Genomic DNA, 25,983 nt, shown 5'->3' with positions numbered 1-25,983 from the left:
ATCCATCTTGAAAAAAAATGTCCAAACAATATTATCATTTGTTTCCTTTTGTACATTTTGTCAATTTTACTTATACTATGTTCTTACAATAATACTGTCAGCACGAACAGTAAGAAAAAAATAACATTTTTGAAGGAAAGAAAAAAACATTATTAAGCAGTTTTCTGCCATAGTTGGCACGGTTTCTCTGCTATACGCTAAGCATGTCTTTGAAATAATTCCTTGGTAATATTACTCCATAGAATAATTGATCAAATGAAAATCTGATTTATATTCAAATTCCAAATTCACAACTTTCTATCCAAATTCCAAATTTCACAACTTTCTATCTCTTTTTGAATTATCCACACAGGTGATATCATCTTCACCCTCACCATCACCCTACCCCCTGGCGAAGACTTTGGTACTGACCCTCAGTTCTCGTCCAGCATCACCTTCTATGAGAATAGTACCGAGACTCCCATCAGCATCGACAGTGACGGGCAGAGCGAGCCGTTTGCAGAAAATGTCCGATTCAGCGGTGAATACCAAGCCATTGTGTCCATCAATAACAAGATCTCATCGGAGTACTACAAGTTGCCGGTAATGGCTGTCAGTTTTTTGCGATCCCACTTCATTAAGCTCATTCTCCAGTCTTTCAACTTTCAAGAAATTAAAGATCAGTCATATTAATGTGGCCAACATTGACTAATTTTGAAGATTATATGTTTTTGAAACATATGAACCGGCCCTTCAAAAGCCGAATTACTGTTGGCCCACAGATAGTTTGAATTTTGTTAAGAAATGTTTCAAGAAGTAAATGTTGTTGGATTCTTTCTTTGGATGTGTCATTAATTGCTAGGAAAATAGCAATTGAAAACACAAGTTAGTTTTTTCGGGGTAAGATTCGAAATAGTACGGGGAGTCCATCTTTACCCACAGAGAATTCACTCCAACGGATCAATCATTTGACAGATTTGTGACTATCAGTACATCACAAAAAACACTGTGTGTCACAATGTTCGCCCCAGGCCCCCCCCCCAGGTCCCAAAGCCCCTTCCCCCCCCCCCCCCCCCCCCAGCGCCCCATTCAAAATCTTGAATTGACCAAAAATACATATCATTTGCCTTCAGTGCCCCCCTTGAAAAATGTATGGACCCCCATGTGACCCCTCCCCTACCCTCAGAAGTTTAACCTTGGTTATGCCACTGGTCAAAAGTTGCCATGAATCTAATATTCTGTCGAATGATTTAAGTCTCCTTGTTACTTCACCAGATTGTAATGGTAGAACCGATCACCGGGTTCTATGTTGACGCCATGTACCAACCACCACTCCCGCTGGACGGACCAGTCAAGATGGGGTTCGGACCCACCAACAACGTGTTCCCTCTCGATTCCCCCGTGGTGTTTGTACCCAGGTTTGCCACAGGTAATGTCCAATGTTCCAGTTAGAATCTTTCTCAAGTCTTACAAGTGTATTATTTAGATAATTTTTAAGTTAAAACAAAGAAATTGAATGCAGCGGGGTTCGAACCTGTGACCTCCGGGTTGCTGTTCCAGTGTTCTGCCAACTGAACTATCCAGTTACACATGGCATTCGCACATGGTGTTTCCGCAAACCTTTCATTATTTATTCATTATTTGAACTATCCAGCCCTATGCTAGTAGTTCCCCCATTTTTGTCAAGGAATGGTACTCCGGAGGTCCTAGGTTCAAACCCCACTCCAGTCAATTTCTTTGTTCATCTTAATTTTTGCTAAATAATAGTTTCCCTTTGTGGTTTATTTGAAAAAGTGTATTGAAAGATATCGTGATTATCAGATAACGTCAGATGTAATTTTACTGCATTAAGGGAAGTTACATTTGCACACTAGTATAGACAGAAATTGGTTTCATTGAAAGAGCCTTATAATCAACCAAGCAAGACAGAAATATTGTGAATATTTACGGGTGTTCTTGCAGGTACACGGATGAGTTATAACATTGACTATGACGACGGTACACCCCTCGATACAGTGACTGAAGAGACTATCCCCTATCGTTACACTGCAGTAAGTATTGACAGGATGGTTTGCCTTTCTTTACCCCTCCTTCAATACTTCACAACTCGGTGTTCAAATCATTTATATCACCCTGATGAAAAACTGATTACCAAAATTAAATGTTGTATCGGCGGTCATATCAGATTTGAACTGAATAGCTGATGCGGGCAAGCTTTGTGATTAGGTTGGTAAGACGTCTGCGCTAGTAAGCAAGAGGTTTGGTGGTTCAAGTCCCACCTGAGGAAGACTTTGCAGCTCACCTGGCTGACTAGAACAAACATTTAAATGAAGGACAAAAGTCAATAATGATATTTTCATCAAGAATGACTGATTCCTGAAATGTCCTTTCCTGTGCAGGTCGGCCCGTACTTGGTGAGAGTCGACGCTTCTAATGATCTACCGGGACTGGCCTCCGACACAGTCACTGTAATCCTGCAGGAAAACATCGCTGGCATTCAGATAATGGATCTGCAAGCCACCACAGCAAACGAGACCAAGGAATTCGACATCTCCGTTGCCAGTCTCGGGACCACGTCCTGCCTGGTCATCGATTACGGCGACACTACGCAAGAAATATTTGGCAATCAGGTACCCTGCGAGAACCACGCTGATTACCCCGGGGCGACTTGGGTGCAACCCCTCACCAACAGTTTCCGCACCAGTCACATCTACACCTCGCTGGGCAGCTATCACATGACCGCTTTCGGTTTCAATCTGGTGTCCGACGCCAGCACGGATCTCTTTTTCGCCGTCTCCGATTTGAGCTGCAACTCCCCGCAGCTGTTCATACGCGACGGGCATCCGGATTGGCGTGGACCACGAGTCGCCTACTTCAACCAAGACATGCAGATCCAGGGCATAACCGACGTGAAGTGTAAATCCTACGAGAATATGAAAGTCTGGGATTTACAGGCGGTGGATCCGAACACCGGCCTTGCTGTCCCCGGTACCGCCGTAAAGTTAACCGGTCTCCCGCCATCACACAGGTTCTACCTGCCGGATGCGGACACGGCTGAAATTTACATCCCTCCGAGAACCATCCCCGTGGGAACCTGGAAGTTCAAGTACACGGTTCACATGGACCAGGTCTCGGATGACAATATCGACTATGTAGCATTCGCCAACGAGTATGTCCAAGTGCGGGCCGCAGCTTTGAAGATTCAGATCTTTGAGGGTCAGACGACCTCCAAGGTCGTAGGTCATGGGTCGTCCTTGAAGCTACAGCCAGGGGTGCTGTCACGTGACCCAGACCTGCCTGATGATGTCACAGATCAGGTGATTTGCTTATTTTTTTGTACATTTTAGTCCATTAGATAATTAAAGTAAAGCTTGTCTCGAGACAAAATTGCTCGTCATTCCAGAGTTTATCCAGAGTTTTTATTCCCCTATAATTGATTGCCAGTCCATAACAGGTGGATAGATCAGGGTTTTCCAATGCTTTTTGCATTTTGAAGCTTTCCCTGGAATGTGTATTTCAGAAATTGTGAATTCCTCCACACTCTTAAACATACTCTAAAAGTTCATATTTCTTCATCTCCATCCACACATTCCTTTAGATAGATGGTGCCATGCCTTAGCACATCCTTATCTCCTTTTTGTTTTAATGAACAATATGCAATTCATGCATGTTTATGAGTGCAAAGGTAAGAATAATTTTATGAGGTATCAGACGGAGTGCTACATTACACGAGGTGAAGCCGAGTGGAATGGAACATTTGCCTCGTGGAATGGAACATTCCATCTGTCACTTATTATGCTTTCCATTGCACGATTGTGAAACATTCATTATTTGTTTTATACAACGCCTGAATACATACATGTAAATCCTCATTATCTGATTAGTACCTTGTAAACTGGTACTATGGATGTACAGCCATCAGAGCTGTGTTAGAACGCAACCAATAATGTGGCCGAGCAATGGAAGTTCTATTTACCGTTGAATGGAACTTCTTTTTTTGTGACACTGCAGGGTAGTGGGTTGGGACAAATAATTCAATAGCATGTTATCAATGACCCACCAATCAGATAACAGGGATTTATTCAGGCGTTGTATAAATGATAATAACTAACATAATAATTGCCCTAGAAGGACGGAAATCCAATTTTTATTCCAACAAAAGCAACTCTTACAACTTTTTTGTTTTTCTTTTTTTTTATAAAAATGACAGAATTTTACCAGCATCGAATACTTTTGTCGGCGTTTCTATGAGCCGTGGGAACTGAACGACCAGAGGGAGATTGATAAAACTAAAAAGATCGTGATCGGGGGGACCAATACCGATGGAGTGGACAAGGGAGGTTGCTTCGGCACAGGTGGGACTTCCAAAATGTTCAAGCCATGCTTGTCCGTGCTTATTGCAGAATTTGGGCGATTCGCAATGCAGTGCGCCACCAAGAGTTTGCCACGGAGAGTTCATTTTTTGGTCGACAAATTCGCAGATGGTCGACAAATTCGCAGCGCGGGACATTTGAAATCGTTAGCTTTTCCGGTCAGTAGTTTCGTAAGCGTATGATTCGAGTATATGTTTGCCCTTTTTTTTATATCAATATGGTGTTTTTTGTAAGGCGGCAGAACGCTATGCCCAAATTTATAACAAATTAGCTCAAGTTGTCTACTGACACTCGTTCAACTGGGCCATGTTTTGTTGACCGTAAATTTGAAAAATGAACTCTCCACGGCAAACTCTTGGTGGCGCACTGCATTGTGAATCGCTCGAATTGCATCCCCAGAAAAGTGGACTTGCAAATAATATTAAAGTGAGATTTATTAAGCTCCCCATAAATTTTCAATCATCCTAAAAATGTGTCACTTTATTCAAAGTGTATGATTTCTTTTATGCCTCTATGAATGTGAAAAATGTGGCTTGTTGATGTTTTCTTTGATTGCATTTGCATACTGTTTAGAATGATAATACATACCTGTACGTGCATTGATCTCAGAAGGTGCTATATAGGCATATAGGATCATTTGCATTTATCCCAAAAGTAACCTTGGATTAAAGATCGTACTGGTACTAAACACCAGTGTTGTAGTCGAGTCACCAACGTCGATTCCGAGTCCCAAGTCACAAGCCTCGAGTCCGAGTCACGAGTCACTTGGTCTTAGTTATTCACCAAACTGATCAATTTTTTTAAAAATTATTTTTCAATCATCCATTCTGTCTTTTAAGTAAATCCCAGTGTATAGGCCTATATTATGTGTGTACATGTTGTTGTACACTTTTTGGCATGACACCGGGCCCTGGTCCTCGTTGTGCAGGCACAAGGGGTGCATGCGCGGCCCCTAGATACGACTTTCCGCGGCGCCGTGTTTTGTCAGTGGAGTAAAAAAGAACGCTACGTTCGTCGCACAAAATTAATACGCAACGTTGTATTTTTTTCTTTTGATGAAAATACGTGACTCGAGTCACGAGTCACCAAGCTCGAGTCCGAGTCATCATGGTCGAGTCCGAGTTAGAATCCAAGTCATTTTCCAATGTGACTCGAGTCGAGTCCGAGTCACGAAAAATGTGACTCGAGTCTGACTCAAGTCCGAGTCCTGGACTCAAGTCCTACAACACTGCTAAATACCCCGTGAAATTATTCTCGTTTGGCATGCTGTCATTTAGAGGAAATCACGAAATGTAGGTTGCTTCCAGAAGTTAGTCAGTTGACTGATTTTTTGGTAATAAAAAGTGCCATTGATGAAATCACATTTCGCAAAACATTTTTTTAACTATTTTCTCAAAAAGTGTAATATCCACGGAGATGTAACTTGAGCCAAGACTAGTCGCCCTCCTGTGAGTATCTCATGTCAGATTTGTATGTCTTGTTATCCAGGAAGCGGTCTCTTAGACTACGAGGATGACGTTTTGGATCTAGACACTACCAACACCTTGCCCAACATGACCTATGAGATCATGGTCGTTGTTACTAAAGGGTCGAGGGTCGGCGATGCCGCTGTCCAGTTCACCGTCAAGCCAGGCAACCCGCCCCAGTCCTCCATCAGGTAAAAAGTTGTGTTTCTTTCAAGCCTATCCACCTAGCGGAGGTGTAATCAACTCAGCACAATCCAATCACAAGTCAGTCACAAGTCAGTCACAAGTCAGTCACAAGTCAGTCACAAATAAATCACTTTGCAATTACAAGGCAATCTTAAGCAAATCACAAGTCAGTCATAATTTAGCCTGTCTCAAAAAAAATGGTACAATCGAAAACGATTTTTTTTTTCAATATAAAATCTCAACATAAGTAAGTCATTTTGAGCATCACATTAAAGAAAAAAGACCAGGCTTTCCAATACTTTTTGTTTCATCTCATTTGCTTTTGTCAATCCAGAGATAACTCCAGTTTACTGCGGAACACAAAAATCGAGTTTGTTTCTTTTGCCAAGTTGCAATCTTTTGTGAGCTTCAAGACAGCATGGCACAGTACTCGAAACAACTCTGCCCATGCATAAAAGTGGCACAAAATCGATTTTGGCGTATCGCACTAAATTGATTATATCTCTGAATTGACAAAAGCAAAAAAGATCAAACAAAGACTATTGGAAAGCCCAGTCTTTGTTCTTTAATATTATGCCAAGTAAGAATGACTTATTTTGAAATTTCATATTTAACCAATTTTTTTTCTGATTGTACCATTTTTTTTGAGACAGGCTGTATATCACAAGTCAATCACAAGTCAGTCACAAGTCAATCACAAGTCAATCAAAAGCCAATCAAATGTCAACTATGAGTCAATCGCTTTGCAATCACAAGTCAATCTTAACCAGTACACGCAAAGGTTTTGCGGTATTCGGAACGAATGACGGATAAACACGCAACGAGCGAGGCTTGAAATATCTGTCTGCGACCCGCATATGACGACCTGAACCTGTCTGGCGTCGAGTGAAAAACAATCCCGCACCTGGGTCCGGTCAATGTCAAAATAATCCCGGCGCGAAGTGGTTAAGTGAATCACAAGTCAATCATAATACATCACAAGTCAATCATAATACATCACAAGTCAATCTAAACTCAATCACAATTCAATCGCAAGTCAATCAAAAGCCAATCAAAAGTCAATCAAAAGCCAATCACAAGTCAATCACAAGTTAATTTTAAGCGGATCACAAGTCAATCATAATACATCACAGGTCAATCACAAGTTATCTCTAGATATCACAAATCAATCACATGTCACATTAGTCAACTCAGAGTCAATCATAAGTCAATCTCGCCTGTATTATTTGAATGAAATGTGACAAGGGTATTCCCATGTCTTTTTTTTTAAACACCTGTTGCTTTCGACCTAACTTGACTTTTGGTTTACTTACGATGTGACTCCTGATTGACTTGTGGTTTACTTTACTACAACTTTGCCAGAAACTTGGAAAATTGTGATTTCATAATGAATACGACCTTAAAACGTATGCACATGAAACAGACACAATACATGCACATGTGTAGAAGAAGGATTCTGGTTTTGTGAATTAACATCATAGACTCAGCATAATTTTTCATTAGTTCATATTTTGAATTTGAAATGCGGTCCACCCGTAGAGTACATCTTTCTTGCCCTTCCCCTTATTTTTGGGCAGTCATCAATATTATGTACCTACACTGGCATCTATACCAGTTTAAATCAACAGAACTTTTCTCCACATGCTAGTCGCAAAATAAAGTCCAAAATGTACATCAACTCGCTGAGCCTTTCGTTCTTAAATTTGACTCGTATCCCCAAAAAATATAAAAAATGAGGAACAGTCCTCCTGATGCTGATAACAAATCCCAATTTCCTTCTCCTTAATAATTAACTCTTATTTACGGCGGCAATCTTCTTGGAATTTTCCAACAAAAAATAATATCAACTGATTATTCCATGAAGTTTGCCTGTACATACCAGTTCTTCCTTGCTATTTTTCAGTTATAAATCACTTCTTTCCCCCCCCCCAAAAAAACCCAAGTCTGACAAAATGTATTGATCATGGTGGCGGCCCCTAAAACCCTGTCCCATCTGTCTTGACGTGTAACGTAGTGGCTGCATGTATGTATGTGTTCTACATAACCCCCGAGGACCAACACACAAAGGGAGAACAACAGATCCTTTCAGTCCTCGGCGTTGGGTCTTTTGTTGAAAACGGTCCTCTATCGTACGGTCATGTGCTTAGTCTATGGAAGAGTGTTGTATTACAGGGACAAAGGGAACCACAAAGCATTGTCCTCGAGAGTATAGTAAAACTGTCTGATTACGCCTGCTCCCAATCAACACAGATTCTTCTGAATTCCTTCCATCCCCCAGTTGTAGCGGCGGGACCCTCTTTGAGGCGGCCTACGCCTCCCTGGTAGTCAACCCTACCGACGACTTCCGTCTCAAAGCTGGCTGCGAGTCCGGATGCAGCGGTGCCGTCTACCAGTGGGAGATGGACTACTTAGATGAGAACGACACACTGATGACTGTGGAAGGATGGGAGCAACACGCAACCGGTGAGCGATAAGAATCGGGTTTATTCAAAACTGACACCAAATTCCCTCTGATTAATCCATTGGCCGTTGAACTGCCCCAAACCGCCCCGCCTGTTACTCCTCATACCGCCCCAAACTGCCCCAGCTCTTTTATTGTTTTATTGATTCATAGAGGAGTAAATACAATGTAATACAATTTGATACAAATGCTAAAGGGTTAACACAAATTGAAAATTAATAAGGGAATAAATATTTGCTTGGCGTTGCGCGTGAAAATCAGTTGTTCGAAAAGCAACGCGCATACGTCCATGGATCCGTATTGTGTAGTGCGCTATCCGTACTGCGCTATCCATACCACAGTATCCGTTGAAATTTTATACGCTTCAGGTAGCGATTGGAATGGATGACGCATACAATACTCGTGGAATTTGTTGCCGCAACTTACAGAAGCGATGTAGTGGTGGGGAAAAAGATAAATATTTATAGTTGGCTTTAAAACAGAGGAGTTTATGTGTGAATCTGATTGAAACAAATGAGGGCCTGCCTCGTTTTTCATTTTCAAATCCTCTGTTGATAAAACATGGAATTTTCATACCATTTGTATTTTGTTAAGAAGTAAATCGTCTCAATGTTTATTTCGTAAAATGTGTACTGTGACAAAGTTATCCAAATTTGCTGGAGACTTGGTTTTACTACTCGTAAAACTTTTGCCTGCTCTCTTTTTGAGCTTTTGCGTCCGTCAAGTATGCAGAAAAACACATACGCATGGATTTTCAGAATGCGCATCACAGATGCGCAAGTTGTAGTAAACGCACAACGCAATATGCACATCGAAAATGGATACATGGATTTTCGGCCAAAGTGTGTCAAATTGTTCAGCTTCTAAACACTGGTGAAGAACTAATGACAATTTGGACCTGAGAAAACACCCCAAACGTGAGGGTCCTTTTTATAAACAAAAGTGTCTGTAAAGATCAGGTGTTCCTTTTTTAACATTACTGCTATATAGTGTGGTCATGTATATGGAGATATATTGTTGATGTACCCTAACGTGGCGCGGCCCCTAACAAGGCGCACTTTGATTTTTCGCCTGTAGCGCCTAGCTACAGCAAAAGTTTTAACTGAAATTTCACAGAAAGTGAAATTTCATCAAGTTCTAAACACTCCTGTTGATAAATCGCGAGTTTATTTACCCGCTACAAAGTTAAAAGAAAAATTTCTTTTGGCGTGATTTTCCGATTTTATTTTCAAGTGCAAAGTGAACCCTTTGAAAATGCCCCGAAAAATAAGAAAATAATTTTCTGACAAACATCTGGCTGGGTATGTAAGTAGAGATAATAATGACTTATCAAAATTTATCAAGTTTACAGAAATTCTTAAATGTTAATTTGGAATTTTCCGAGATTTATTTAAGTGCGCCACGTTAGGGAACACTCCGCCAATTTGTGCCCAATTTCCGGACGCCACCGTTTTTCAATTTCGGCTTAAATTTTATGAAACCGAAATTGTTCACAGAGGTTAAATAGCAAGCATTAATAAGGTAAAAGTACTAGTATGTTACTGTATGAATTTGAGGTTTGTCAACAAAGAGGTTTGGCAACACTACACGAGGAAAGTTGGGTAAGCTTCGAAGTGCGCCACGTTAGGGAACACGACTATACACTCAACATTTGCCACAAATGTATTCCTACATACGCGGGACAGTTTACCGATTGCTAATGGTCAAAAGCATGTAGCGTAGATGGTTTTAAATCACCATTTTGGCACTATTATTCCCTTGTTTAAACCCCACTTGATTTGCCCTGAGACGTGTTATAAAAATAACAAAAATATTTAAAAAACTACTTTATTCCTTACAGGTGTTACAACCGAATCCCTGTTCATTGCCAAAGACGTTTTCACCATACAACCCGACGTACACCGCTATCTCTTTACGATCCACATCACCAACGAGTATGACCAGAGCGGCAAAGCGCACATGCGCGTTATCCTCAACGAGCCACCAGAGGGCGGTTTCTGCACAATTACTCCCCCGGAGGTCACCACTGACGACAAGGTGGATATAACGTGTTCGGATTGGGAGGACGACCACGGTGTTTCAAAGTACGAGTTCTTTGGTGAGTCAAATTTTGAAACTGTCTTAACTTTAACTCTGTATGCATTTTTGCAAGGATCTCTTCTAAATCCCCGAGCCCTAATTGGACACAACTACTTGCAGTTTCAGAGTAAATGTAATACCTGTTAATGGTACCTTAAGGAGCCATTTTGTTGTCATTAATTATACCTTAGGGAGACACCGGATATTAGGGAGACATTTCAATGTCTCCCTAATGTCACAACTCCTATTCAGAGGCAAAATTTTACTGTCGCAAAAAGGCTAGATCGATTGCGTGTGGTTCAAAACATAAATAAACCAAATTTTGTTGGGGTACCCTGTAGGATAAGGTAAGATTGGGTTAAGATGGAAACATTTTGTGCTCAAGTCTCCCAAATGACCCATTTCCCGTAGTCAGAATAATGATCATTATTTTCCAGTATCAACAAATAAAGTATTTTTTTTTGCCAATTTGTAAAAAGCTTACATTACATTCCCCGTCCTCTACAACAAATTCAGTTTTTTCTTTATAAATAAATTTTCAACTTGTATATTTTTTTCCATCATAAAGTCTATTTTTTTAACCCTTTGTTGGACGTCTGCAGCCCTTTTTTGCTTTGGGCATAAACAGATCTGCTTTGCGAGCAGACTGGCTCCCGGTCTCTCCCGGTCTGTATATTATCGATACTGATTGTGGGGCTGGAACCAGCCTATCCCGCGAGAATGGAATTATTGTCCAGCAGCCAATAATTTGAAAGTGTAAATTAAAATTCAATAACTAAACACAGGCCATTTTTTTTTGGTTGATGTCTCATTCAAGTGAATAACTTTTGTATAGCTAGAAAAATAGCAATTTGGAAAAGGGTTTTATTTTGTGGGGATGAAATTCGAAAATAGCACGTGAACGTAACATTGAAATCCTAACAATGATAATCTCCTTTATTTCTACAGTGCAAGTGCATGGTCAATCCGTCAACAAAGTCGTAGGTTTTGGCAGTTTGCCCACTGCGCAGTTCTACCCGCCGTTGGGCAAAGCTGAGGACGATTACCGAGTCACCTTTGGAGTCCAGATTGATGACGTTTTGGGGGCCACTACTATTCGCACCATTGGTACAATCATAGTAAGTACAGTTTCCATTTAGTATCTATCATTATGACACCTTGCCCATAGATTCTGTCTCTTAGTAAAATGTGGTATTTATCTATCATCTGTTTTACCTACTTTAACCATCAAAAAGAATTAACCACAGCCAAAAAGTGCTAACCCATGGGAACTTCAATTGTGGGGGGGGGGGGGATATCATATCAGTCATCATGGCAAGACCGCAGTTTAACGCTCAAGGGCAAATGATTCCAATCCCAAACCACATCAGCCCTTTTTTCAGAAACATGGAGGTTTTTACACAGGTCACATAGCACAGCACTGAAATTGATTAAAGCAAGGAACTTGGTCACAGTGTCCAAAAATATTGTTGTGGTCAATTGACCATTGTGCAGAGAGGCGTGACTGAAATTGGAGAATCTGCACAATCAAATTTTTGTCAAAATTTACTTCATGGTTTTGAAGTTATTTAAAAAAAAGTCAGACACTTTTTGGGGGACATACTGTATATGCACACATGATGGACTTGTGGATTGGGTCGGCCAGTGCCCATCAGATTCTCTGGTTTCCACCACAATTTTTATCCGAAGATTTCATTTTGTCATCGTCCTTTCTCAAAATGGTTTCATTAGTCTTTGGGAACTAAAGTAGTGCCACATACACTTTTGAAGAATCCTGGATTTTGTTACCAGAAGTACAGAATTATGAGAAATATTTGACTTTATTTTGCCTTTCTTTCCTAGGTGCGACCAACTAATATCAGTGCCTCAGAGTTCCTGTCTGAGGAGAACACCGTGGAGGCTGAGAAACGGTTCAAGACGTTAGCTGCCGAGGGTAACTCCAGAGCCATCAACAATGTCATCTTGAAGGAATCATCAAGACTGAATGACATACGCTCAACTGGAGGTTGGTTTTCACCTTGAACTAGATTTTTTATTTGGTGAAATGCTCCCAATTGTGAGTCAAAAGGTGGCTACAAGTAAATGAAACATGGGATTTAGCCCTAACCCTCCAGGGTATTTTGGTTGGAAGCCCTGCCATACACAACAACATGCAAGAGTTTTCAAAGTAAGGTGCCTGCCCAATGTAACAAGATTCAACAGTTCAACTATTCTAAGGACCAACTGCCTGAAAGTCTGTAACTGCCAGCAACCACAGGATACGACAGTGGAGGACTAGCTCCAATCATCTCGGAGTCTCACAGTCTCACAGGGTCTCACAGACTTCTTGTATCTTGCAGGGTTAGGATTAAGGAAAAAGGATGCTATCAGCATTTCACTTCTCTTTTATGAAGAGGAAAACAGGATTGTTGTATAAGGGAAGACACTTAAGGAATAGTGGTTTTACGGGGCGCACTTCGACGTTTCCCTCAACTTTCCTCATGCAGTGTTGCCAAATTTCTTTTTTGACAAACTTCAAATTCATTTAGTTATTTAATATAGGTACTTTTACCTAAATGATGCTTACTGTTGAACTTTTCTAGTGTCAAGAAATTTAGTCCAAAATTAAAAAACGGTCGCGTCTGGAAAGTAGGCACAAAATCGGCTGAGTGTTCCCTAACATGGCGCACTTGAACAAAATCTTGGAAATCCCACTTTAACATTTAAGAATTTCTTTAAAGTTGAAAAATTCTGAAAAACCACTATTATCTCTACTCACATACCCAACCAGAAGTTTGTCAGATTTTTTTTCCTTATTTTTGGGCACACTTTTAAAGGGTTTATTGTGCACTTCGAAATAAAATCGGAAAGTCAAGGCAAAATATATTTCTCTGCTAACTTTGTAACGGGAATGTTGTGAGCCTGATAAAATTTCACTTACTGTGAAATTTCAGGAAAATCTTTTGCTCTATCAAGGCGCTAGAGGCCAAAAATCAAAGTGTGCCACATTAGGGGCCGCGCCACTTTAGGGTACATCAACAATTCATGTACTTCTGCACGTAACTTCATACTTACAATTTCTGATAATATTAAGCAAAATTATTGTATTTATTTATTGTAGCTGCCTTTTTTTTTCAAAATGTTTCTTTTGTTTGTTTCCTCAGTGCAAGCTCTCAATGGTACCAATGCCACAGCAGAAGAGGTACGTGCATTGGTTTTGTATTCTTATCAAACAGCGGATAAATAACTAGAGTATTTCCCTCTCATCTTCAAACGTCCTTTGGATAAAAGAGTTACCCATTTTGGGGTTTATGAAATAAAATTTGCCAAAGCAGGATTTCCATTTTGCCTATGATCTCTGGAATACCACAATAGCTTTCCTTCTTCTGAACTATCCAGCCCTATGTTTCCTAATTTGTCAATATCTTTGCCCAAGAGTGATTAGTCTGCGCATGAGGCCATCAATTCTCAAAGGGATTTTTTGTCCAAAATCACAATTAGAAACTATGCAAAAGTTACAAAGCTAAAGCCTGGTTCATACTCAGCGCGAAAGCGAATGCGACGGAATTTGACATCACGAAGCATATGCTGCGAAATTCGCCGGAGTTCAAATGTGTTCAACTTTTGCAAATTCGCAGTGCGAAAACGCGCCCTGACGTCCCAAATTCGCGTTTGGTTCGCTTTCGCGCCAAGTATGAACCGGGCTTAAGGCAGTTTTCTGTAGTGAGCTTCCTGATGTGGCTTTTGAGGGAAAAGTAAAACAAATCTAATTAGAATAAAACTCTTTTCTCAGGATTCATCTGATGACGATGTCACAGATCCAAGACTGTATGAAGCAGGACGAACTAAACGAGCCTACGTAAGTCATCATTTAGAGGAATAAACAGCTTACTTAAATATTTGTTAATGTAAAATTGCGTGTGGAGTGCCATGGTCCACTGGTTATGTTGTCCAACTCATGCACAAGTCTGTACATGGTGCTTGTGTTCTTGGGCAAGACACTTTACTACAATTGCCTCTCTCCCCTGGAGGATAAATGGGTAAATAAGGTTTCACTGATCTTGGGCTGCTGCAGAAAACTGGTCTCATGGCCTGATGAACAGAGGCAATTATTGTGAAGTGCTTTGAGACATATACATTATATTTACACAGTCCCATGTTGGAATACTAACTGCAGATTCAGGGGCGGATCCAGGAATTTTTGCAGGGAGGGGGTGAGGACCGTTTGATTTGTTTATGTCTGATTGTTGCGGACAGGCGGACCTATAGGTAATGCAGCTCATTGTTACTGATGCACTTATTGTCATAATTTTATTTTTTTTTGGTGCAAAAAAATTGTTAGTGGCCTGACGTTTCGACCCTAGCAAAGTCTTTCTCAAAGGCTAAATGACAACACTATAAACAGAAACAGGTACATGTACATGTATACATTACTGATGTAACAAAAGCAGTCAAGTGGAAATAGATGATGCAGAGGAAAATACAAGGAGAAAGCAGGCCGCTGAACAGAAAGGAGGGTAACAAAAGGAAGGGGGATTGGGGGATCTTAGATATACAGGAATAGCTCCAGAGATGCCGATTATTTCACTCGTACCCCCGCCCTGCAAACAGGACGCTGGGATACTCTGATGAATTCACGCTCTGATTGGTTGGATTTTGCGTGACCAGTGACCTGCGTGTCATCAAGGTCATGACTCTGCAAGGTTTGAAACGGCCGTTAAGACTGATTCATTACTCTTTTATTCCAGTTTAGAGGGTTTTTTTTTTTCGTTGAAAAGGGTAATAATGTAGGAAATTCTGTAAAACTTATCTGTGTTGTAAATTTACAATTCCCGTCACTTGCTCAGGCTCCGTTTCAAATCACGAACGGTCGGATTGCATAATGCGACGCTCAAAATTTTGTCCACATGGTCCGCAGTGAAACAGAAATCGCATCCGGTATGGAATGCGCGCAATTCTATGGGAAGTTTTCGGATAGCATTTGCGCACATTGTCTAACTGCGGTCTTGAACAGCTGCAGCCAGATGCTTTATACATAGGTCATAGGCCACTTCCTTCACAAGATTCTGTGAATTTCATCAGAGTATCCCAGCGTCCTGTTTGCAGGGCGGGGGGTACGAGGGAAGTCGATTATTAGGACTGAAGAGCACATAACACCCACTCATATATTAAGCAAACAAAAACCACAAGAAAGAGTATTAAAAGTATTTCATTTTAAACTTATTTTTTTTTGTAGTGGAGAAAGAATATGGCCGATTTGCAGACTGAGACAAGTCTAGACTCACTCGGTGATGTGCTGTACAGTGCCTCGGCCGCCACTGTACTGACTGAAGCGACGGACGAGCTATCCCATGATGCCTTGGTAAGTCTCAAATATGCGCCCCTAGTTGTCGCCAGTTACCTGTAATGCAACCTGTGAGAGTCAGTATTCTCATTTCTGCTAACCATTGAATTTGGAGCAATGATCACCATTCCGTGCTAACAAGACTAGCAACTAGAAATTCAACCCTGTTTAGAATCTTTTGGCCAATTTGTACTTCGCGCAAAAACATAAGCGAAGCCGATTTAATGACATCCACAATTAAAAACTTTCATTGTGACGTTTGCCGTAACCCTAATAAATTTGCTTCCCACTGAAATTCGCATGAACTATGAGCCAACCTTTGGTAACATTATGTCCTGCTCACATATCAAATTTCTTGCTAAGGCCAAAAAAAATTATAAGTCGGTCTCTGGTCAGCGCGCGCGTCAATTTTAATCATGCGTGTCGATCTTCTTTTTTTTCCAAAATGTTCCGCGGTAGCTCCAACAGTGCCCTCTATTTCTGCACCTCCTCAATTTTTTTACCAAAGAGCATCAAGGAATGGGAAATTTGCACCAAGGCAAATGATCGAAAGCACCAAGGCAAATTATGGAGGACACCAATGTACATGAGGACACCAAAAAAGCAAAATAGTACCCCACCTTGTCTGTACAATCCAAGCTTGAAGAAAAAAAAAAACGCTTCCCCGCGTCAATTCCGGAACTTTGGTCTGACCAGAGACCGAATATTATTTTTGTGGCCTACTCCATGAATGACTGCAACCATTGGCACACAGTAATCTGCTGTAGGAGCCAACATTCTTTGCTGTGGTAGGCATAGCCATGAAATTACATCCAGAACTTGTAGGAATATTTGGAAGTGCACGGTGCATTCCACATTGTTACAGGTGATGGACAAAAAAAAAAAGTCTCCGGTTTCTGGTATGAGCGCGCGTCGCCGTAGCCATGGGCGTCGGCAAAATGAAAAAGTTTTTTTTTCAATGAAAGATGATGTCTCAAAACCGCCAAACGCACTTGTTTGACTGGAATCCTGCTGCTGCACAATTTCAATGTGTTTTTAGATGGGGTTATGATCGAGAATAAGCTTTATGTGGCCTCTCTGGTCTCCCATAATATTTGCACTTAGTTTAGTCGGGCACCATTTGCAGTCATCAGCCGACATTTGAAGCAAAAAAAAAGCAGGTAAAAAAAAAAAGCCGCGTCGCCGCACCACTTTTTGGGCAAGCTCCATACCAGAAACCGGAGACTTTTTTTTTTGGCCTAATGGACAACACTTGCAGGCATTCAAAAATGAAACTGTCACAATGCCTTGAAATATCCTATTTGATTGATCACGCATCCCGTGAAATCTTTGCGCATAGTTTGCTGTCATTGTCAAGAAAAGAGGACCAATGCATGGGAGGTTTGCGGTAACACCATGTGAATGAATGATATCCCTAATAGTGAGTTGTGTGTTTCGGAGAAGAACCAGTTGGTTTAACTTGACGTTTCGAACGTTATGCTCTGCTCGTCATCATGAGACACAAGGAATAATTGTTTTTTCTCGTTATAGTTAGGACCAAACCGTCAGGCTTTGCGTCAAGAAAAATGACGATGCATTTTCCTCAAAAAGTATTATATCTTCTTTGCTGACCTTTCGATAGGTTTTTTTTTTGTTAACCTGCTTCAAATATATTGTATTGTTGTTTCTTGAATCTGTAAAAACACTTTTTTTTTTTGCAAATTGTGTCCATTACCTTCCTTCCTTGAAAGTGCAGCCTCATATATATGAGGATAAACGCACTTGCCAGAAACACCGGGGTGAACCCCTTCTCTTAGCGATAAGTGTTACTGGGTTCTTTTAAGTGAATTATACAACACACAGGACCTACAGCTTTACGTCCCTTCTGAAGGACGAAGCAATAATCGTTAAGTGCCTTGCTTAAGGGCACAAGTGTCCACCCGGGCTCGAACCCACACCACTGTTGCCTCTGACCGCTAGGCCATGACACCCCACCCTTTGACAAATCAAGAAAACAATAGCCTGCTTCGTGCCATATATTTTTGAGAAGTGATTGGTAGATACTTTTTATTTGCATGGTTATTGAACCGATGTCTCTTTTTTTCTGCAGTCATCCATGACCAGGCTCGGAGACAAAATGGTGGGGACGTTGGAGCGCACGGCCCAGGATACTGACCAGAAGACTGTGGTCAAGACAGCGTCGGCAATGTTTGAGACCTTCACTAACATGCTGGAGGTAAGACCTAGAGACCCTCAGAGAAATTGCCGTCAGTAAAACCAGTATTAGCAACATTGTTATTTTGGGAGTTGACCAAATGTGATGTGTTCTGTCCCCCAAAAAACAGACTAATTTTGACAGAAGATTGAAATTAGGTTTTCCAAATATTTGTTAAAATGTAGATCTTCCAGTTATGAGGAAAATTTAATTTTTAAAATAAGATTTCCTTTATTAGTTATGGTCAGTGGTTGTTTATGTCACAAAGATACAGGTTTTGGGTTACGCATTGGTTGAAATCAGGTGTTAGTTCAGAAGCTAACAGATGCAGTCAATGTACTAAAAACGAGTTTGGACCGACTCCTTGCATTGCGCTAACTGTACGGGATAGCCACAGTAGGAGTTTGTACAGAAGCTAACAGATGCAGATGCAAAACTGATGAAGCTCTAGTCTGTACATGAGTTCGAGACAAGAAATCCCCTACAGTTTTTTTGGGGGGGGGGGGGGGGGAGGGGGGAGAGGGAGGGGGGTTCATATCTCTATTTTGAACTCTGCCCAGAAGTGTATGCTTTTGACAGAACATGTCACAGATGAAAAGTTATTTTTAGTTAAGCAAGCTCATCACAGGCTCAAGTACTAGTGCTTTTCATCTCATGCGCAGACTCTGCAGGTTTGTGCGCAGCATAGATGAAATTAAGTCATGTGTACCTTTCGTTCGTGTAAATTTGTAATTGTTCTACGTAACCCCCGAGGACAGACACACAAAGGGAGAACAAAAAATCCTTTCAGTCCTCGTGAGTTTGGTTTTTTGTTCAAAACGGTCCTCTGTAGTAGGTTTGTGTGCTTGATCTATGGGAGAGTGTTATATTACAGGGACTAAGTAGCTAATCTTATTCCAGTTAAAATTCTGCATCCTGTAAGCACAACATGCAACTCTTTTTATAACAAGTTCAACATGGTCTTGTGAATTTCTTACTTTTTCACATCTTGTTTGATTGTAATACTTCAGGGTTCAGCCAAGACGATTGAGGATCCCCTGTGGTTGCTGGACCAGTATGAAGAGGACGGGTCATCGGCAGGTTTCTCCTCATTGCACAATGACATCGAGAGGGAACTTGGCCAATCAGAAGGTCAGTTGTAACAAAGTCATCACAAGAAATCACCAGATATCACAAGATATCACAAGTTGTCACAAGCTAACCACAAGCCGATCACAAGATATCACAAGGTATCGCAAGTTGTCACAAGCCAATTACATATCAATCATTATTAAGAAGGAACTCCGCCAATCACAAGGTTATAATAAAGTCATCACAAAAAAATTCATTTTCAATTTCAAGTCATTACAAGGTATCACAAGTCATCAAATTTATCACAAGTTATCACAAGTCAATCACTGGTCAATCACAAGTCGATCACAAGAGATCACAAGCCCATCACAAGGTCAGGCATCTATGTACATGTCCCAAAGCTGTACAGGTATAACAATGTCATAAGAAAATATCACAAGTCATCACAAAACATTAAAAGTTATCACAAGGTGTCACAAATCATCACAACATATCACAAGTCATCACAAGTTGTCACAATTTTAAGTTGTCACAAGTCAATCACGATATATCGAGAGGAAACTCGGCCAATCGAAAGGTCACTTGAGTCTCTATGCATGTCCCAAAGCTGCAGACGTGTAGCAAAATCATCACGAGATATCACAAGTCATCCTAAGATAACACAAACTGTGACCTGGATAACTTTGATCCTAAGGCTGAGTGGCGCAGACTCTGGGCAGATGGGAACACCAACAATAGAGAGATCATCACAGATCCCACGGTAAAACAACCCGGATTTGACCTCCATCGCAAGCAATGGCCAACCCTGGACAGGATCCGCACCCTCCATGCGAGAACAGCCCATCATCTGCATAAGTGGGTGATGACAGAGAGCCCTGCTTGTGACTGTGAACATCCAGCCCAGACCATCCAGGACATCGTGAACGACTGCCCACTGAGGCTTTTCCCCGGCGGCATCAAAGCCATCCACACTGTAACCCATGATGCCCTGGCCTGGATGTCGACCCTCGACCTACAACTGTAGGCTGAGCATGCCATACAAAAGAAGAAGGCCAGTTGTGACAAGTCAATCACAACTCACAAGTCAATCACGTTTATCACCCATCAACCACAAGTCCGCCAGTCTCCATTTAAGTTACAAGCTTGTAAAGTTGACCTACCGTTCTCTTTTCTTCAGAGGAATCTTATCTTACCACAGAAGACACTGTCAGTCAGGAACTCAAAGCAGAAAAGGAGAGAAAGGTACGACCAACTTTAATGCATTTTTTTCCAATCCAATTGATAAGCAGCTCTCAAGTTCAATGTAAAATCCAAAATTAACCTCTTGGAATTTCATCTCAGTAAATATTTTTACTTTTGAAGGAATTTTGTCTTTATAAGATTAATTTCATTGATAGGTAAATGGTGACATCGCATTCTTCGGTGCATGACTTAACATATAATGTTGTTTGCAAATTTGTTCCCTGACAAAAAAAATCTGCCGAATACCAATCACATGTAATCACATGATATTTGGGGATCACTCAGAGAGGATACAGCTATTATATAAAATCCATTACTTTGAGATAAGTTTTCAATTCAGTGCTTTTTTCTTCATTTTCAGGCCCGTGCAATCGTTGCGAAAACCAACATGTTGATAACGCAAGTGGCAGACATCATGAAGCAGAACAAGCTACCGCGAGAGCCGGCCAGCAAGTTTCAAACTAAGACTGGTTCCATGACTGTATCTCGGACTGAAGCCAGTAAGTCCCTATCACCTGATATTGTGGAAATGTTTTCATTCAGCTCCTGTGTTATTGTTCCTGTGTCACTTACCATATGATACCTTAAAAAAATGCAAAAACATTGAAAAATTGACGAAGTTCTAGCAGCGTTTTGTTTGACAAGTTTACTCCATGTTCCGGTCACTTCTATGATGCGCGTCGCGCCTGTCGTTTGCTCCATGTTTGATTTTTTTCTTATATGGAGATCACATCAATGGTTCTCAGACACCCGGTTGTAGAAGCGCACGTGGCACGTACTGCATGCATGTGGCTTTAAGATCACCAACATGATGGGCTGTCGACCAATTGGAATGGTTAAAGGGAATGTACATCATTGGCTTATGCTTCAATTTTCAGAAATGAACTATTTGAGGGGTTAGTATAATAGATCAAATTATTGTTACACTGACATGTTTGAAGTTGTGTTTTCGAAAATGCTGAGAAACCAAGAAAAACAATATGTTCAAGTAGTCTGGTTCCCTGACTCCACTGAAGATGAAATGGATCAATTTACAGATGCCGGAAAATTGTACGCTAAGGGAACCAGTCTAGCTGACCTGCACCCATTCATGATCATAAAACCAATTAGCAAACAAAATTGGACTGAAAAAATGGTAAATTTGGAGCAGTAGTGAAAAATAGTTAGGTTTTTCCTACGGTGGTCGGCCGACCACCGTTGGAAATGTAAACAAAAATATAATTTTCTTGAAAACGACTTCACACCAGGTGCCATAATTTTACAGGAAGCTTTAGACTGTCATTTACCAACATCCTGTAAGGTATTTCGTAAAAACTTGGTCATTTTATTTTTCGATGTTTGCAAATGTTGTATTTTCCCTTTAAACTGTCTCAAGTATTTATGAATGAATATGTGTGTCTGTAAGTAAGACGCAAACCCAAACTCTACTAAGTGTTTCCGTTATCAATATTATTTTGAACCCCTAAAAAATTGACCAGAGCAGGAATTGAACCTGTGACCACCGTACCAGTGCATTACCAACTGAGCTATCCAACCCTGAAGTTGCTAGCATCCAAACTTAAGTCTCGATTCCTAGCCAAGTGCATACATGTTTATGGCTTCTGACTAGCGCCCCTTGAACAAAGACATTGACAAAATGGGGAACCGCCAACATAAGGCTGGATAGTTCACTTGGTAGGGCCCCGGAACGGCAATCCGGAGGTCGCAGGTCCAAACCCTACTCCACTCAATTGCTGTTTGTGATTTAGTTGATGAAGCATGTCGGTAACGTTAGATTTCTGAACTCACAGGTACAGCAGTTAATCAGGCGATGAAGGAGGGCAAGGGTACGTTCAATCTTCCAAGTTGGTGCGCTGTCAGGGGTCAAGCGGACTGCGAGGAAGATGAAATAGTAGACGTCCAGGTACTGTGAAATAAAAATGTTTTGATTATTTAGTTTTCCCAGTGGTATTTATCTGCAATTATTCCAAATAAGCAATCTTCTTACTAACTAAGCTTTGGGCTTCATATCCTGGTTTGATTTTTTTATCCTCATTTATTTTATTTTTTTTGTATTCTGAGCAATTCACTCATCCCAGTTTTTTTCCAACTGTTTTTAATCAACTGTTTTAAGTTAAAAAAACAAAACAAAACAAAACCCCCAAAACACCCAACTTTTTTTAAAGTGTTTTTTTTGTTTTTGTTTTTGTTTTTGTTTTTTTGTGTTTTTTAAATTCTGTCATTGTTAGCCTCGTTGTTATTTATTAGCCTTGTTACATGCATTATTTTTTAACTCTCATTATGATGTTTTACCGGTCTTGTAACTATTTTTGTTGTTATGCATACAGTTTTTTCTTCAGTCTATTTTTAATGTTTTTAATGTAAACCTGCCCACAATCCAGCCTTCGGGCTGCGACGGGAGAGTGAAATAAATCATTTAATAATAATAATAAATAATAAAAATTGCTATAAATCATAAACCCTCCTGTACTTATAACTATCACAAACTATCAAAAAACTAATAACCCCTTCCTCTCTCGGTACGTAGCTTTTGTACAAGCTGGTCACCAACTACCAGAAACCCGTATGGATTACACCGTATAACTGCCAAAGCCCGTTGAAGTGGTTTGATAGATCGGTTGACCATTAATACCGGTACAGCTTGTGTAGCAGCCATTTTAACCTGTCAATTGTACCAATAGGAGGCCAGTTTACAGACCTGTTAAAACTTGTAACCTGATAGATTTTGACCCATAGGGTTACTCACTACAGATTGTCACTAAAAGAGGGACGGTTAAGTAAGGCCAAAAAAAAAAGTCTCCGGTTTCTGGTATGGAGCTTGCCCCAAAAGTGGTGTGGCGACGCGGCTTTTTTTTTTTTTTTTTACATGTTTTTTTTTTTTTTTTGGCTTCAAATGTCGGCTGATTACTGCAAATGGTGCCCGACTAAACTTAGTGCAAATATATGGGAGTCCAGAGAGGCCACATAAAGCTTATTCTCGATCATAACCCCATCTAAAAACACGTTAAAATTGTGCAGCAGCAGAATTCCAGTCAAACCAGTGAGTTTGGCTGTTTTGAGACATCATCTTTTATTGAAAAAAAACTTTTTCATTTTGCCGACGCGCATGGCTACGGCGACGCGCGCGCATACCAGAAACCGGAGACTTTTTTTTTTTGGCCTAATGTTTTCTTTTTTTTGTATTATTTATGTGGGCATGAGGTGTCCAGGCCCCCCCCTCCCTTGGAATTCCAAGGATATGTTAACCCCCGCCCCCTCCCACTCACCAACATGAATTTTTGCCACCGGTCGTGATGACACAAATTGGCATTCGTTTTTGCACTGAGTAGGAACTGGCCTTAAGAGAACACAAAAATATCCTTTTTAACCTATAGATTATGAACACAAATCACTCAACTCACGGAGAGGGTAGTGCCACATACAAAAAAAACCTGTAAAACACAGAAAATATTTCATATCTTTTTTCCCCTGTCTTTCTAATGCAGACCAACTCCTTCCAGACGAACCACTACAACTACATGAACAGCAGCCACCGCATCTCGGATAAATCCAACGTCTTGGCGCTTAAGTTTGAAGACAAAAACGGACAAGAAATCGACATCAGCAATGCCAAAGAAGAGATTGAGATATGGATACCCCGGCCCAACACAGAGACACCGCAGTGCAACAGCTTCGCACAGAACTTCAACACGACCAGTCAATCAGGTACTATACATGGTTATTAATATTCATAAATACCTAAGACAATGCCCATTCTTATAGGTCGAGAGCCAGTCATGTGGCCGGTCGTAAACGGATGATATAGACATGGCTAGCTGGTCTTAAACACTTTTCCAGTGTCACATGAAGTTTGGACTCCCATGAAATCCGGTGCCTCTTACCGTTTTATTGGTTGAACGTTCAAAATCCTCACGTAGGCATGCGCAAGTAACACTTATCGCTAAGTGTTTCTGGCAGTGGCTGCAATATGTGCCGCAGCACCTAGCAAAAAGCTGCTACATAATGGGTCTCATATGTTCATATACTTCATTTACCTGGCTTTGGTTGCATGATACCCCAGCGCTTTGTATCCTTTGGAAAAGGCGCTATATAAATATGGTTATTATTATTATTATTATTATTATTATTATTATATTGCAGCCACTGCCAGAAACACCGGGGCAAACCCCTTCTCTTGGCAATAAGTCAAGTGACAGGACAAGTGTTTTGGGCACAAACAGATCTGCTTTGCGACCAGACTAGTTCCCCGTCCACATATCATTGATACTGAATCGGGAGCTGGAACCAGCCTATCCCTTGAGTAGAATTATTGTGTGGCAGACAATTATTCACAATTACGAAGTCATAATTCAGTATTGGCTGATTTCTTTCGGTCAATGTCGCATGTAAAACGGGATAACTTTTGTATGGCTAGAAAAAATAGCAATTTAGAAACGGAATCAATTTTTTTCAGGCTGAAACTCAAAAATAGCAAAAGGAACACAACTTAAAGGTATAGTCCATCATTTGTAATTTGTGCATTTTGTTCGTTCAAAGCAACAAAAGTGCTCAAAATCTAAAGAAGGGTGCTGAACAACTAACGTGATGAAGTTTCAGCTCAGCTTCAGCTGTATATTTCGAGAAAAACAACAGTCTAGGATCTCGATTTCAAATCAAAAGTTGCTGAATCATGTTTTGAATTGGGCCTGAATTCAGCGTCCGAGACACGTTCTCATTGAACCGATTGCAGCTACGCGATGTCGCGCACTGATCTGACGAATTATAGCAGCTGCGCACGTGTGCATCGTGCCAATGCTTACTTGCGCTTCGCCGAATAACAAAACAAACTACTAATTTGAATTTCCTACGGTGCTTCTTAAGAAACACCGTTTGAAAGGCCTTGTTTTGTTGATTTCTTATAAACGACAGCTTGCCAGAAAGAATAATTTCACAGGGAGTTCAGTCCCCTTTACTATCTTTCAACCAAGTATGTTTTTCAACAATAATTACACCAGTTACTTTTTGGACAGCTGCAAATGATGGACTCTGGCTTTAAATAACCCAGATTTGCCAACAATTTGAAATCCTCTCAGGAAATCAAATGAACCCTGTTATCATCTTCTCTGCTCCCCTCCAGGCATGTCCATGCATTCGTTCTACATCCCGTTCGACCAGACCGTTGCCACACTACAAGTTATCCCTGAGGAATTCTTCAGCATTCAGTACGGTCTGCTGCTGCGGTACCTACATCCACCGAATCGGGAGGAATACGACCACATGTGGATCATGCCTCCTAACATCAGCGTTGGAGGTAGGTGCAGAAAGCTGGACATTGGTGCACTCGTGGCGTGGGCGGCGCTTGTGTAAAAGCGCTCGCCTCTCACTGCTGTGGTCCGGGTTCGATTCCCGGCTCGGGTCATATTTGCCTAGAGTTGTTTGTTGATTCTCTCCTGTGCCACGAGGGTTTCTGCTAAGGAGAATACACGAGAAAGTGTGGATTCGTAATTCGCGCCTCGTGAATTTGTAAATTAAGAATCCACACTTGCGAGTGTATTCTTCGACTTAAACCATGCGTCAAGAGAAGTATTGGCATTAAACAGTTAGTAGAGATGAAAAGACTTAGGAAAAAT

At 40.9% G+C, this 25,983-nt stretch overlaps 1 protein-coding gene across 1 annotated transcript in view; it reads left to right on the top strand.

Moving 5' to 3' along the window:
• Positions 1–25,983, top strand: part of LOC119737688 — a 66,561-nt gene that overhangs the window by 19,640 nt on the left and 20,938 nt on the right. Inside the window, exons 11-30 of the mRNA XM_038212225.1 lie at positions 353–582; positions 1,255–1,408; positions 1,942–2,030; positions 2,379–3,296; positions 4,190–4,334; positions 5,841–6,009; positions 8,283–8,467; positions 10,306–10,563; positions 11,493–11,662; positions 12,387–12,549; positions 13,688–13,725; positions 14,317–14,382; positions 15,760–15,885; positions 17,957–18,082; positions 19,072–19,192; positions 20,310–20,374; positions 20,736–20,874; positions 22,165–22,277; positions 23,860–24,079; positions 25,491–25,664. Of these exons, the coding sequence (XP_038068153.1) occupies positions 353–582; positions 1,255–1,408; positions 1,942–2,030; positions 2,379–3,296; positions 4,190–4,334; positions 5,841–6,009; positions 8,283–8,467; positions 10,306–10,563; positions 11,493–11,662; positions 12,387–12,549; positions 13,688–13,725; positions 14,317–14,382; positions 15,760–15,885; positions 17,957–18,082; positions 19,072–19,192; positions 20,310–20,374; positions 20,736–20,874; positions 22,165–22,277; positions 23,860–24,079; positions 25,491–25,664 (3,669 nt within the window). The remainder of the gene's footprint in view (positions 1–352; positions 583–1,254; positions 1,409–1,941; positions 2,031–2,378; positions 3,297–4,189; positions 4,335–5,840; positions 6,010–8,282; positions 8,468–10,305; positions 10,564–11,492; positions 11,663–12,386; positions 12,550–13,687; positions 13,726–14,316; positions 14,383–15,759; positions 15,886–17,956; positions 18,083–19,071; positions 19,193–20,309; positions 20,375–20,735; positions 20,875–22,164; positions 22,278–23,859; positions 24,080–25,490; positions 25,665–25,983) is intronic.

The sequence above is a fragment of the Patiria miniata genome, unplaced genomic scaffold, assembly GCF_015706575.1.
Source record: "Patiria miniata isolate m_02_andy unplaced genomic scaffold, ASM1570657v1 HiC_scaffold_3, whole genome shotgun sequence".
Taxonomy (NCBI): domain Eukaryota; kingdom Metazoa; phylum Echinodermata; class Asteroidea; order Valvatida; family Asterinidae; genus Patiria; species Patiria miniata.
This window is presented reverse-complemented; position numbering and strand designations above follow the sequence as displayed.